This window comes from Oratosquilla oratoria, chromosome 33 (assembly GCF_046742065.1).
Source record: "Oratosquilla oratoria isolate Oo_2021 chromosome 33, ASM4674206v1, whole genome shotgun sequence".
Lineage (NCBI taxonomy): Eukaryota > Metazoa > Arthropoda > Malacostraca > Stomatopoda > Squillidae > Oratosquilla > Oratosquilla oratoria.
The window spans coordinates 15,753,420-15,769,577 of record NC_134809.1 but is presented as its reverse complement, the minus strand read 5'-3'; the positions used below and the strand labels follow the sequence as shown (position 1 = coordinate 15,769,577).

Sequence of the window (16,158 nt, the reverse complement as noted above, 5' to 3'; positions counted from 1 at the left end):
ACATTTGCACCCAAATAACCCACTACCTCTTGTACCACCCCATCCATGTATATATTGAACAGCCAGGGTGACCATCATTCTTGTAGACCCACCTGTACCTCAACCCACTCATTTCCAACTATCCCATGTCTGCAATACCTACCAGTCAAGAGCTTTTTCCAGATCCTCTCAATGTCTTACCACAAAAATCTTATCTATGCAACCCTTACCTGCCCTAAATCAACTGTTCCTCAAGACCTTTTCACAAGTCTTCCCAACTACATTTCAGTCCCCAGGATATTAGCAAGATTAAGAGGATACAAGTGACAGCAACCAGTTCCCCCAGTCTGGCATACATGTACTGGGTGTGCAAACTGTATGGGATAAAAATTATCTACACTACCTTTCTCCAATCACCCAATTCTCCTGCCTAAATTAACGTCATTGTATAGGTCAAACACCAGCTTTTTTCCAGCTGCATCTTTGTCCACTTCCTAGAGTCTCCAATATTAACATATACCTTTCCAACATATCAGTACTTGTCTAGTAAACTGCTTACATTTCCTTACCTCTAATACCATCCTATTTCTGAACACACTGGAAAGCCATGGTAACAACCCTGACAGCCCCAACTACCTTTTCCATGGACTAAGAATCATCCCTGCCTCCTGCCCACCACCCTGGTGCAGCAGTCTTTCTCTGTGGACTCCTCTTTAGCAGACAGTACATCAAAAGAGCACACTCTGTAATACTTTGGAATATTGTAACAGGATAGTGAAAAGTCACATTAAATCAACCAGTACATTAGTAAAGTACAAAAGTTGCATTATCAATTCTTCTTGTCCTTCTTGAGAGGACCCATGTAAGTAGCCTTCTCTGCACGTGTCTGGAATCGTCCATGACCAAACTTGCTGCTGGTATCGATAAAGCGAAGGTCTATCTTCTCCAATGCGACTCTCTTGGTCTGGACCAGCAGGGACTGTATCAAAGAAATCAAATTAATGTGAGTGCAAATCACACTTTCCCTTGCACAGGAAATCAAACATATTACATATAAAAAAGTACCTTAAATATGAAAAATGCTTACCTTCCGCAGGGCAACTACACGTTTCTTGGGACCCATACAGCATCCCTTGACCATTACATAGTCATTGTTCACTTCACCATAGTGAGGGAACCCACCCATTGGTGTGATGGTCTTCTCGGTCAAGTCATATTCTGTAGAAGCATTGTTCTTAATTACCTGCAAGAAATAAGAATTACGAGTTTGTATGGCATTAAGTTTAAGTTGATACACTGTTATTTCAACCTTGTAAATGCAGCATGCTTTCGAGACATGCCTGAACAGCAGTGGCACTTTCCCATGTACAAACTTCCCCCAACAAGACACTTTCCCATCCCTCTGCAACCTGCTGTATTCACTTGGTGCATTAAAGATATCTTGACAATTTTGCACATCCTAATTTGATGGTACCTTCCTTTCATTCAGTGTTGCCTTTTTGGTACCCCTTTATCATAAGAACCAAGAGGCTCGAAAAAAGGACTTTAATCTTGGCTGAACATCTTTGACAGTATCCATTCTAGAACACTGTCACTGCTTACAGCCACTACAAACATTATGGACACCAACCTTTCCATCCTTAGTGTGGACACCTTGAGCAATGCGGTAGATCTTTTTGTTGATCTCTGTACGGTGGTGATATCCCTTTTGACCAGCACGTGCAACAGTGAACTGTACACGGCTAGGATGCCAGGCACCAATACAAGCAACTTTACGTAACCCTTTGTGAGTCTTGCGCGGAAGCTTCTTGGTATGCCAGCGGGAAGTAACACCTGGAAAAAAATTCATATTATTCGAAGTTTAACCCTCGAGTTACCTTGGTAAATGCAGTAAATTCAGAAGGAAGGCAACATGAGCTTTATCAACAAGAAATGTCTGAGCACATGATTCATCATAAAAACCAGCACAATTAGAATTGAAAGTGCAACACACCTTTAACACCCTTTCCCTTGGTAACGCCAATAATATCCATCATCTCATCTTGCACAAACACGTCAGCCACTGGAACTTGCTTCTCAAAATGATCACGGGCCCAATCAACTTTGTCAGAGATTGAGCCACCATTCAGTTGTATCTCCATAACATGCGCCTTCTTTTGGCGTTTGCGCAGAAGTCTGATCTGTCGAAACAAATACAACTTATGTAGCACAGGTATGGTCATCACTGCCATACATAACATGCAGTTGCAAAATTTAAATTATTTTAACCAGAAAGCCCAAAAATTAACGCAACCACATTCACATTATGATCCAAGATTGTTAAACATGCTATTATTGACAACTGCTATACTTTGCATTATACCAAGACAAACCATTACACTTTTGACCTGATGCACAACCACTGCTGTATCGCACATCTATCAGTAGAGCATAATGTAAATTGTTGGCAAGCTCTAAATACCTAACAGCCCCATGGCTGATAGGCTCGGGTCCTGCCCCCCATTAATCTAGGCATGATGCAAGATTCGGAATCCAACGATGAGAAACCGAATTCCAAGTCAGCCAAATTTCATGCAACACAAGACTAGGCTTACCTGGGTATGGGCAATCACCCTCACGACAGTGCAGTACTTCTTTATCTTGGCAAGATCTTTTTCAATCTCCTTCTTTCCATCATCATCCTGCCACTTCTTTGAAGCATTTGTGAATGCAGCCTTCTTGGACTTGTGCCTATTTAAAAAACAGTTATTGGGTCTCTATCACAAGCACTTGGCTAGCGAGGAGGAGACTACCAATAATCATGAAGTTTGGTTCCTGTGAACCTCTCTCCATGTACCTGGACTCGTCGGTTAGCTAGCAATAACCGACCATGGGCCAATTTCATAGCAACAACCGAGAGGAGTCCAGTCAACACAAGCCCAAGACTCGTGGCTACAAGCCAGAGGAGTAGAGAGCTATTGCACAATTTAAAATTAATAAAACATGTGTAATAATATATTTTCCAAGACAAATATATAATTGTTTCAGTTCGCCCTAGTTGACAGGCTTCATGGAATCACTCCAAAAACGATGCTATAGAACTAAATCATCATAGACAGCTGTATAACGAATTGATATTTTATACTAAAATACAAACCAGTTCTTGTAAAATCGCCTCTTGCATTCTTCTGTGATGTGGCCAGCCCAAACAGTCTTGAATGCTCTCAGGCCACGTGGTGTGTTGATGTACCCGACAACACCAACTACGACCATAGGGGGAGTTTCCAATATGGTCACTGCTTCCACCACTTCCTTTTTGTTTATTTCTGAATGTAAAGAAAATGAAGTTGCATCACACATACCCGTTATGTACTCAAAACCACACCAATCACATAACTGGAGTGGCAGTCCCAACAATTTGGAATACCAGACATCCCACTCACTCCCAGGGTATATGGGGTCTACATTCCTTTTTCTCCACACATTTAAACTGCCACCCCACTCACATGGGGAAAAGGCATTTGTACATATACACAACTCTGTATAAAAAACTTTAATGGAAGTGAAAGTGTGACTTGTATGGTTTCTCTCTCTCATCACTACCCACTAGGAGCTCGAGAAAGTTATGGAATATACAAGCCTAAGCCCACGCCCACCATATGGCAGGGGACTAGTTTATCTATGATGTGCAGCAAGGATTAACTGTCACACAAACAGCTCCACAGCTGCTTAGTAGCATCGCCAGCAAATGCCGACTAGCCACATGGCATCAATGGTGTACCAGAAATGGTACAAACCTTCAAAACTAATGGTCACTATAATATACTTTAGGCACAATGATGAACTATATCCATGCTCACTGACCAAGCAGGTTACTGGTGAATGACACGTTAAGTGACAGTTATAATCTTGCTATGAAAGTTGGACCATGGGTATAATTCATCATACTTGTCAAAGTTCTCTAAGGGGCACCATCCTAACCTCCTAATGGGGGTTTGTAATGTTAAACCAAACTACACAAGATCCCATTGTCAAGGAAAACATTCACGAGCAACTTGCTCTTGCATGTCTTTCCTTTAGTCTTAATCTTAATATGTGCACCCAGTGTTCTTGGGCCCATCACTTTCCACTATCCATGCTAGTCATTCCTTTCTCTATGCTTAGTCAACACAGGTCTACCCTTGCCGAGTTTTTAATCTTTACGAGCAGCAACAATTAAAAGTCTCATGCAGGGGAAGTAACCAAGCACGATGTTAACCTCCAATTCCTAGCAAATCTATGGCAACTATTAACGACTCCTTGATATATTGATACAAGGCAAGACCGACAAATTCAGTAACAAGTCCTACCACAATGATAAATTTCCAAGTACCCAACACACGCACAAACAGGAACAACTGCAGAGCCTGTAATCAGCCAAGAAAACCACTATGGCTTCTTTAGTTGTCGGGCAAACAAATCAAGCAATCGGATTCTAGTTCTTCCACATTAGGACTCCAAAATGTCAAGTTTTGCCATCTCTCCCACATTAATAAATAACCAAGCTTTACTAGACCTTGCAAATTCTTACATATACCCTTTAACATATCACAATTAGTGATCCCACAATAATGTTGTCAAAGTACTTACTTGAACCTGGTTTGTCTGCTTCACGCACCACATGGGTCATACCAGCTTTGTAGGCAAGGTAAGCAGTGAGGTGCACAGGTTTGGATTCGTCATCTTTTGGGAAAGCCTTCACCTTTGGGCGATGACGGCGACAACGCTTCTTGGGGTAGAACCCCATGGAACCATGACGAGGCGCACTAAACTTTCGGTGAGACTGGAAGAAAACAATTCATCTACATGAATACAAATTTACCGAAAGTGCTGTAGTCAAGATTTATTCAAGAAATGCATTTCAGAATCAAGCAAAATTTCGGACAAACGCAAAGTTCACAGCTTCAATTATGATACAAAATGCATCAACCCAAAATATACAACTCATTCAATGGGTCTTGTAGGAAATTTCTTTCAGAGGTTTGTTTGGTAGTTATAGCAATCGTATTCTCATACTATTATTGCCTAGTCATCTTTTGTGGCCTTTCAGTTTAGTCGTTATTAGTCAAATTACATGTATTACATAACAGATTACCAGCCAGGAACATATTTTCCATGGTGTTATGCATTTGAAAAGCATGACCTAACTTAGTATCCTTCACCAAAATATTAACCATGAAGTACAATTTTGAAGGGGTGTATTATATAGCCAGCTTATGGTAACTTGGAAAGTATTCGGGGCAGAATCCTTTGTTACATTTTGGACACGTAACGGGTGCACACCCGCTTAGCATGAGGAGCCGCACAAGCTTTCTTCCCAACAGGCAATGCATTCTGCCAACAATAATTTATGGGTGCGAGACTTAGAAACTGACAACGGTGATGGAAACAAAGGCAAAGCTAAGGACTGCACAGAGGAGGATGGAGAGATCAGTGATGGGAATAATACAGATACCGATAGAGCAAGTTGGGTGAGAGCAGGAAGTGAAAATATTGGAGATGGCCAAAGTTATAGAAATTGGGCAGGTAAGAGTGCAAACGACTGATGAGCAATGGAGCAAATGTGTTATCGAGTGGACGCTGCAAGATAGGAAGTGTGGAGAGAAACCAGTCAGAAGGTGGAAAAGTGATTGAGAAGTTAACAGGAGTAACATGGCAGAGGATGGTGCAGTTGTGTGAATCATAGAATGCTATGAAGGCCTTTGATCAGCAGTGGACTCCAGATGGCAGATTTGATCAATTAGTTATTTTTTCAAGTGGGCGGAAATGATCTAATGGTAGCTCTTGATGATTGAGATATGGCTATTTCTGAACCAGGACGTTTGAACTGAGACATGATTGTGGCCTCACAGAGTAAGGGGGAAAGTCAAATACGCGAGAACTAGTGACGTGAAAATCAATAAACTAGTAGTTTTGATCAAACTTAAGATTTCATCTTAAGTCCCACAATGGAAACGAGCTTTTTTGCGTTATCCTCTGCATTTGTAATCGTAAATTCAAACTGTGCACTACATTATCTTCATGCATATAGATTAAATGCCTAATAATAATTAGTAGCAGTAACGCGCCAAATCATCAAATGCTTTCACAATTCGCTTTCACTTTGCGCGGGAACACGCTTCTACCTCGTGACTTCCTTTTAGAATTTAGGCAATTATTGTACAAAACCTCATGCATACAACTACTGTGCAACACTGGAAATTATCTAAATCTATCAACCTAACATGAAGACCCGACAAATTTGAGTGAAAATTTGAGAACGGAGCGTATGAAATCCCACGTGTTCAAAAAATTAAAACCGCAGCACTAACTAGTTTAAGAACAGGGTAAATGTTCAGTGTGTACATGGATGCAATATAGCGTTAGAAAATTAATTTTGAAAATTATATTGGTCGTTCGTGTCTGTCCCAGTTACTCGAACACCATGAGAGGATCCTTGAAAGCACACAGGATGGCTGGAATGCTGATGTGATCTACCTTGATTTCGCCAAGGCTTTTGACAAGGTAGATCACGGCATTCTCCTACATAAGCTACAAAACCTCGGAATAATGGGCTCACTTGGAAGATGGTTGCATAGTTTTCTAACAGGCAGAACTCAACAAGTATCTGTCCAAGGAGAACTGTCCGAGCCCAGTAGAGTAAAAAGCGGTGTACCACAAGGGTCAGTGCTAGGGCCACTCCTCTTCATTATACATGTAGGAGATATTGACGAGAAACTACTAAAGTATACTGAAGCGTCCTCTTTTGCCGATGACACCAGGCTGAAAAGGCAGACATGCCCAGAAGATGCAGAAAATACACAAAAGGACCTCAATGAAATACAAATTTGGGCAGCATCAAACAACATGGCATTGAATGGTGAGAAATTTGAACTTGTACGCTATGGGAGAAATGAAGACCTCAAAAACTCCACAAACTACAAGTACAACAACCAACTCATCACAGAAAAAGAGCATGTCAAAGACCTTGGGGTATTCATGAGCGACGATGCAACTTTCTCGCACCACGTAAATAAAATAATAGAAGCAGGAAGAAACTTGAGTGGGTGGGTGCTTAGAACTTTTAATTCTAGAGATGGGCAGTGCCTAAAGACCCTATGGAAGTGTCTGGTAGTCCCAAGGCTCGAGTACTGCTGCCAGCTATGGTCCCCATACAAAATACAAGAAATAGCCAACCTAGAGGCTATCCAGCATTCCTTCACTGTAAAAATTCAGGGAGTACAGCACCTAAACTACTGGGATAGACTGAGCCAGTTAAAACTACTCTCCGCAGAGGAGAAGGGAACGCTATATAATCATCTATGTTAGGCCAGTCAATAGGGGGTTGAATAAGGAAAAAAATTAAGGAAAGCTGCAATATGCTTTATTTTCTTCCTAATGTGGTTCTTAATAAAGTATCAATTTTGCACCCCTCTACCTTCCCGGATGTGGTTACTATGGCGATAAGCGTGAAAGTGATTCGTTTCGGTCCTTACCCCTTCCTACGAGTGTGATTGGCTGTGTGGTGAACACGGGAATTTGGGTTGCAGCTAGCGACTATCCCAATCTCAGGAACCAGTTAGGTTCTGAGTTCACACAGTTTTAATCATCAGTGGTCGAGTGGTCTAAGCCAAGCAGCGATGGAGCCTCTTTGGTCCCAAAGCAGCAGGTTCAAATCATTTGCGCCGAGATCTTTGTGCTTTTCTTCAAGCTATAAAACTCCTCTACACACCAGAGTCCAACCAGATGCCAAAACTGACCAACATCCCCTGACAATGATCCTGATGACCTCTAGAATTACAGCCAGGTACATTACTAAATGTAGGTTACGTTAAACGAATTCAATTTAATTTCTTTGATATAAAAAAAAACTGTCAAGCAGTTGTAGTTCCGTTCATTACTGTATTATTCTTAGCAACTATCAGTTGTTCATTTCCACCAAGAAAAACTTACATTATATTGACATTACAATTTACAAAATTTAATTTTGTTTTGCTATATCACATGGATGTGCAATTCTAAAAATTTACTAAAATCACTACCATTAATATTAACTTGCTTTAGTTGTTAAACCTTTCAAAACAGGCAACTTTCCAAATATCAAATCACAATCTTTAAAAATATTACTCATGTGGCAAGACCAATTTTGTCATTAATACATATATCCAAAGGAACAGTGCAATAAATGTCATTACTAGAGATTACAGCCCACAAAGTAATACCTGTTCTAAATTTATATACTTAAAATGTCATCAATCAGATCATTACTAGAGATTCACTTTAGCAATAATGGTAAGGATGTCAATACTAACGCAAGCAGACTCAATTACCAGGCTGAAAAGGCAGATAACATGCCCAGAAGATGCAGAAAATACAAAAAAGGACCTCAATGAAATACAAATTTGGGCAGCATCAAACAACATGGCATTGAATGGCGAGAAATATGAACTTGTACGCTATGGGAGAAATGAAGACCTCAAAAACTCCACAAACTACAAGTAAAACAACCAACTCATCACAGAAAAAGAGCATGTCAAAGACCTTGGGGTATTCATGAGCGACGATACAACTTTCTAACACCACAAATAAAATAATAGAAGCAGGAAGAAACTTGAGTGGGTGGGTGCTTAGAACTTTTAACTCCAGAGATGGGCAGTGCCTAAAGACCCTATGTAAGTGTCTGGTAGTCCCAAGGCTAGAGTACTGCTGCCAGCTATGGTCCCCATACAAAATACAAGAAATAGCCAACCTAGAGGCTATCCAGCGTTCCTTCACTGTAAAAATTCAGGGAGTACTGCACCTAAACTACTGGGATAGACTGAGCCAGTTAAAACTGTACTCTCTGCAGAGGAGAAGGGAACGGTATATAATCATCTGTGTGTGGAAAATCCTGGAGGGCAGAGTACCTAATGTGGGGATAGTGGCAAACTACCATCCGAGAAAGGGAAGACTTTGCTACATAAAGGGTACTGTAGGCTCCATACAAAGAGTGAAGACAATAAAACACAACTCTTTCACTCACAATGGACCTCGTTTGTTCAACTGCCTCCCAAGAGATCTCTGGGACCAGACAGATATTAGCCTGGAGTCTTTCAAGTGAAAGCTGGACAAATGGCTGGATGGGTTACCAGACCATCCACCGATACCAGGATACCCCTACAGCCACCACAACACCCTGCCAGAAGCAGTACAGAACCAAGGACAACTTGGAACGTGCGGAAGCAGACTTCAGCCGTGTCATTAACAGACAAAATTACCGAAAGTAAGTATTCTAGAACTAGTTTCACAACTTGCAAAGCATAGATGCAAATTAATGACAAACCTAATTACCATCCAGAACAATAGAGCATTAGCAATTATAGATAGGTTATTAGCAATAAGGGACGCCAAAACCGGATTCAGCGGCGGATCACCGTGACTGTGGGGGATCAACCTCAGAACACCAAGTAATTAAGTGATAGGGATCAGCTACATTAAAGAAGGCGCCAAATTGGTGATGGTTCAAGTTGACCCTACACCTGAATGCACCTACAGGGAGGATATGAAGTGAAGGATTGGCATTTTTTTTCTCTCGCAGTGGCTACTTTTTTAAGTCGTAAGAATAGTCCTCAGGCTATTCTTATGACATGGTTGATAGCACCATCCATAGTAAACTTTTGAACTAAATTCAAAACGGCTGTCACTAATTTCAAATTACTTGTAGCAGGTGCTTACTTCGATTCATTTGTAAATCTAAAAGAATTTCCAGCTCGGAAAAAATCTAATAACGTAAATCTTCATAATATATACCAGGAACTCCAGAACAATACAATCAGTTCCAAACAACAAACAATGAAACAAAAACCTAAGCTACAATATTTTTCAATAGATTATTGCCGTCATCATGGAGGTAGAAAATACCAGCCGAAACCTACTACTTGGGCACGAACAATTCAAATGTAAGGACTAGCCTTCTATTCCAAGACATCTTCATACATTATATAACGATTATTAGCATTAGTTGGCACATTTAAAAAAATTGAAACTACATTTCTGGGAAGATTAAGTTATTGTCATAAAAATTTAGTTCAAAAGTTCACAATTGAGGGTGCTATCAACCATACAGTAAAAATAGCCGGAGGACTATTCTTACAACTTATCGAAAAAATAGCCACCTTTTATTATCCATATCGTCCATGTCATTAATAGGTGCACTAATTGAGAGGGGGGGGGGCAATGTAGGAGTAACGAACTAGTTGAAATAATACGGCATACACAAATAACTTGAACGAATGATCATACCAAATACTAACCATGACCAAACTCTGTTCTGCTACCCAAGTCAGACTATTATTTGGCCTCAAGTATAACCATGTACATCCACCTACCACATAGCATTGTCAATACGAAAATCTAAGATACATTTCGATTAAACGCAATGTGTAATTGTTTCGCATTCACGTTTAATGTATAGGCAACCTAAATATAACATCAAATTCAGCACATGTTGAACGGCGCTTTCCTCCGGCCATGCTTGTTGACAGGCCGCCTCGGATTTAATGTGTATTTATCAAAAATCTCATAATATACTTTAAATTTCACAAAAGCAATATGGACCTACACTTGCACCTGATATTGAAACCTTCAATCATCTTGTAGCGATGTCTTATATGGTAAAAATAATCACAGAGTTGCACCACTACAACTTTACCACCTACCATCTTGCCTCAGATTCACGAATGAAAGACTCATTCACGCGGCCTGCGCAACTCGATATTCACTTTACACGCTCGAAGTGGTGAAGTTGCCAATTTGTTAATAAATACCGACTGTTTCATGCTATTATAGTCCAAATTCACAAAACATTTTTCAAAAATATGTTTTTGTAGTGTAAGTTTAGTATTAAACTACAGATATGATATACAACCTCTAAAAATCTAATCTGATAAGATGTTAGCTTTACAAACCTATCATGTGATCGATCATGATTACATACATAATCATGATCGATTACATGATAGGTTTGTAGAGCTAACATTCTACCAGATTAGATTTTCAGAGGTTGTATATAATTTCTATAGTTTAACACTGAACTTACACTGAATTAATTATAGACCAGTGTCCTGACCATTACGATTGTCATCTATTCTCTGAAATAAGGATAAATACAATATTTAGAGAAGAAAATAATGTTGATACAGAAAAACGGGAACTTTCGAAATGCGTAGTGGCAGCCATGTACAGTTGGCAGCACTGTGGAACAAGGACCTTAAGCTGTAAACACTCGCCATTTAGTAATCAAAGAGCAGTGGAAAGGTCAACAACGTGCTTTCGCCTCCGAAATGTTTTACAAAAACAATGATAGCTTGAAAGGTGCGCAGAGGGAGTTCCGACGTTTTTTCAACTTAGGACGTCATGGTCGGGTTCCCTCGAAACACGCGATAAAAACTTGGATTAAAAACTTTGAAGAGACTGGATCTGCTCTAAAAAAGAAACCGACAGGACGACCGAGAAGTGCTCGTACTCCACAGAATATCGAAGCTGTACGCAACTCAGTCTTACGGAGTCCACGGTGTTCAGTTCGTCAGCAAGCAGCTGGGGTAAATGTGTCCCGGGAGACTGTTCGCCGAATTCTCCATCATGATTTAAAAATTCACCCGAACGAGCTGCAGAATGTGCAGCAACTGGAGGAGAATGATCACCAGTTGAAAGAAGCTGGGGCTAGAAGTCTGAAGAAAGCAGTACAAGATGATTCACAAGAGAAGCTAATCACTCTGTCCATCCAAAAAATGGAAGACAGGAGTGACAGCTATGGGTTTCCTGTGACCAAAATAATCAGGGGGGAAGCACTTGATGGAGAGGGAAGTTCAAATGTAGGACTCAAAGGAAATGCAATTTAGTGTGTAGTGACAAGTAATGGACAGGCTGTATATAGAGATGGCCAGATTTCATAGGCCAGAAAATTATGATGAAGTATAATTTATAAATTTATTAAAACTTATGAAACAATGTGGCACATGAAAGACTCAGCAGCTTGGTTTTAATGTCAGTTCAGTCAAAAGTACTGGACAGTATTGATCTAGATATAATAGATTATTTTGCTCCACAGAAAACACAACATGAAGCAATATAAATTCTGAAGTTCAGTATCATTTTCATATTTTAGTTTATTTCTTGTCATCATACATAAGCATTCTGTATTAAAGTGTCTTAATCATTATTTTTGTTGTTGCTGTGATAAACTGATATGATGTATATAAGCTTTTACTGATATATTTGCTAAATATAATGTCTGTTTCACATTTTCTATGTTATTTCTTATCATATTATGTAGTAAATTGTTCTACTCATTATTCCTGTCACATTTGAGACTAGACATACCAGATTACACAAAAATATTGTAAGACAAATGGTTTTCATTTTCATGTCATCCATATTAAACATCAATATGTTGGGGACCCCCAAAGAAGATAATTCCACAGGGCTCCCAAATCCATAGCTATGCCCATGTGTGTAATTACATAGTTGTAGTATACAGGAAAAAGAACAATGCTCATTGGGTAGGGGTGCTTATGTGTAAATGATATTTTGATGCAGCCCGAAGGAATTTCTCCCAGTTTTCTCTTTTCCTGTATGTGGGGAGAGAGGAGGGGGTCACCAATTAAGTGAAACAGCCTTGCATTTGACCCAGAGCTGTTGGCAGATGCTAGAATGACACTCATCCATAAGGAGCCAAGATTGGAGGGATGGAGGAGTGAAATGGGTAAGTACCTCCCTTATAAGGGGGAAAAAGCTCTTGGTGTGTGTGTGTATATATATATATATATATATGTTGAACCATGGCAAAAAGAATAAATGACTAGAAATTTATTGACAATCCAAGGTCATGAGGAGGATTGTAAACTGTTGTACCCAGACAGAACCCCAATATTGGTTACCTCCCTTGTATAGGGGAAAAAGCCTCTGGTATATGTATGTACAACAGTTTTCACTGATTGGGGTTTTGTCTATTCACCTCCCTAGATACCCATTTCTCAACACTTTTCATTCCCCAAAGAAATCTACTTACTTCCCTCACTACTAAGTTTACTCTTGTATCTTAATGTGAAGGTGTGGACATCTAGGGGGGGTTGTCTTTGAGAAACTTTCTAGTGGAGTATTGCAAAAGGCACAATTACCATTTCATACATTATGACCATCCCTAAATACCTATTTCTAATGCCCCAATGAAGTCTACTTGCTTGTATCACTAACTTTATTTCCATCCCCAATCCATAGCAAGGCTGTTTCACATATAACCCCAAATACTTAACGTTAAATCCACTTTCTCTTGCACATCTTTAACAGTTACCCCCTAGTTACTACCACGCTCACCCTTCTACAGCTTACTACCTATTTCTGTGGTGGTAGTAAGCCAGCTCTGTGTCAGGCCCTGCTAAGGTGCTGTTTTGCTGCATTGCTTCTGACCCAATGGGCAGGGTATGTAAATTGGCTTTCATCCTTAAAAAAAACATTTTTTAAAAGGGAAACAAACAAGTGAAGGGGTAGTGGATGCCTTGTCTGGTTACCTCCCTTAACCATTTTGGTATGATGATGCCTTCATAGGCAGCATGAGTGGGTACACGAGGACATTGATGTCTTGATTATATATTTTTTCAGTTGTACACGAGTTAACCCTGGATTCTGTGAACTGTTTTTATCACATTTGATGTTTATTATTACTGAGTAAAAAGAACAAGTAATACAGCAATGACTTTATATTTCATAATGCAAGTAATGTGATGAATGATGCATATGGCAACCGATGCTGCACACGAGAATTTGACTCTTATTTAAGTGGTTAAATAGGGAAGCCTTCATATATAGTCAGCAAATGGCACCCTTGCCAATATGCATATAGGTTCATGACATGTTCCTGCCTATCTATCCATACACAAAGGTCTTCTTACATAATGGCACTTGCCTCAGGTAACTGAAGCTGTTCCCAAGGATTTGTGCCAGCCTATAGGGTGGCAAGGTTCTAGCTCCTGAGTGTTGGTCCCACAACATGAAGACAGTCGCACCAAGATTTAACACTTCACCCCATACTAATGAACACAAGCCTGCATTGTACACAGTTATGCATGCCAATAGAACTCATCCTCTAAAGGGATTTATGGGAAATACACATTGCAGCCCCAGCATTCATCAGGGAGATTATATTGCTAGCCAGATAGCTGAGATAACATCACCCCCTTATACAGGAGCCAGCCATACATGGCATGAACCTATCCCAATCCGTTCATTTCCCTCTCTGCATAGATGATAGGTTTTACCAGTCTCCTGCCCATGTCTGGCTCAAAGGGGAACACTGCCCACCAACAATAGAGCAATCCTGGCTCCTTGTCCTCTCTTGCATGAAAACAAGACCTCTTGTCACCTGGCAGACATATCAGCAGGATTGTGGGAGAGACTACTGCAGATGATTAAAGTGGCATGCCATTATGTGGATGAAGACAAAAAAAAAAAAAAAAAAAAAAAAAAAATTGAAACATTGATCAGCCCTAGACTGGGGCATGCATTGGTAGAATAGGCCCCACACACATGGATGTAAGCAACCTTAGCCTCGGATAAACCATACAAAAGCAGAGATCAAAGAAAGATATGGTTACAGTATTCAGATCACTAATAGGGATAGATTGAATTGAGAGGAGAGATCTGATTAAATATCAGGTTTTAAGAGGGTACAGGAGCAAATTACAAAGACCACTTGTCTAATACATATAAAGGCTATTCCCCCCTTGTAACAAGGTAGCAAAAAAGAAAAAGCAGAAACCACTCCCACCCATTCCATACCCCCCTCCCTCTTATCATGGCACCTCCTGCATGACAGGTCATCCCTGCATCTTGTCCATTGCTCTGGGTCAGAAGCAGTGCTACAAGGCAGCACATCCACAGCAAGGCCACTTCATAAAATCAGTGCCCCCCCCCCCCCTCATACAGAAAAGACGGAGAAATCCCTTCAGGCTGCGGCAAGTTATTTCTCCTACATACTCACCCCCATCCCAGCATCATAAACAAACAACCACTCATCCCCATCTTCTGTCCATCCTCAACATACATTCCCCTTCTACCCCATTCATCTCATCCTAGGTTGACCTATGTTCACTCCTTCCACTAGTCTTTCTTCACTCATTCCGTGTCCAAACCATCCCAATACAATTTCATCAACCCTAACATCTCCATTTCTCACCCTATCCAGCCTAGTAACCCCTATCATGCTTCTCAGACACCTTCTCTTCCTCCCTCACGTTTCATGTTCCTGCCCTGTGCAGTGCCGTTGGCACTCCATACAACCTCCTGTTGGCATCCATTCCAAAATGTATCTTATTACATCTTAACCACAAGGCATTTACTTCTCTCAATCTACATTCTACCTCCACCCCATTACTTCCTTTCCTGCCACATTTGCACCCAAATAACCCACTACCTCTTGTACCACCCCATCCATGTATATATTGAACAGCCAGGGTGACCATCATTCTTGTAGACCCACCTATACCTCAAACTACTCATTTCCAACTATCCCATATCTGCAATACCTACCAGATCCTCTCAATGTCTTAACACAAAAATCTTATCTATGCAACCCTTACCTGCCCTAAATCAACTGTTCCTCAAGACATTTCACAAGTCTTCCTAACTACATTTCAGTCCCCAGGATATTAGCAAGATTAAGAGAATACAAGTGACAGCAACCAGTTCCCCCAGTCTGGCATACATGTACTGGGTGTGCAAACTGAATGGGATCAAAATTATCTACACTACCTTTCTCCAATCACCCAATTCCCCTGCCTAAATTAATGACATTGTATAGGTCAAACACCAGCTTTTTTCCAGCTGCATCTTTGTCCACTTCCTAGCGTCTCCAATATTAACATCTATTACCATATACCTTTCCAACATATCGGTACTTGTCTAGTAAACTGCTTACATTTCCTCATCTCTAATACCATCCTCTTTCTGTACACACTGAAAAGCCATGGTAACAACCCTGACAGCCCCAACTACCTTTCCCATGGACTAAATCACCCTTGCCTCCTGCCCACCACCCTGGTGCAGCCGTCTTTCTGTGGACTCATCTATTGCACAGTACATCAAAAGAGCACACTCAAGTGTTCTGTAATACTTTGGAATATTGGAACAGGATAGTGAAAAGTCACA

General features: G+C 40.5%; 1 protein-coding gene across 1 annotated transcript; it reads right to left on the bottom strand.

Annotated features, from left to right (window-relative positions):
• Window positions 1-766: 766 nt before the first annotated feature.
• Window positions 767-10,807, bottom strand: LOC143017788 (large ribosomal subunit protein uL3-like). Its single transcript, XM_076172674.1, has 8 exons — window positions 10,674-10,807; window positions 4,588-4,780; window positions 3,116-3,284; window positions 2,574-2,709; window positions 1,973-2,159; window positions 1,610-1,812; window positions 1,067-1,222; window positions 767-958 (listed from the first exon to the last, which is right to left on the bottom strand). Exons 1-8 carry the CDS (start codon window positions 10,674-10,676, stop codon window positions 809-811), a joined length of 1,197 nt encoding a protein of 398 aa, XP_076028789.1. The 5' UTR covers window positions 10,677-10,807; the 3' UTR covers window positions 767-808.
• Window positions 10,808-16,158: the final 5,351 nt, after the last annotated feature.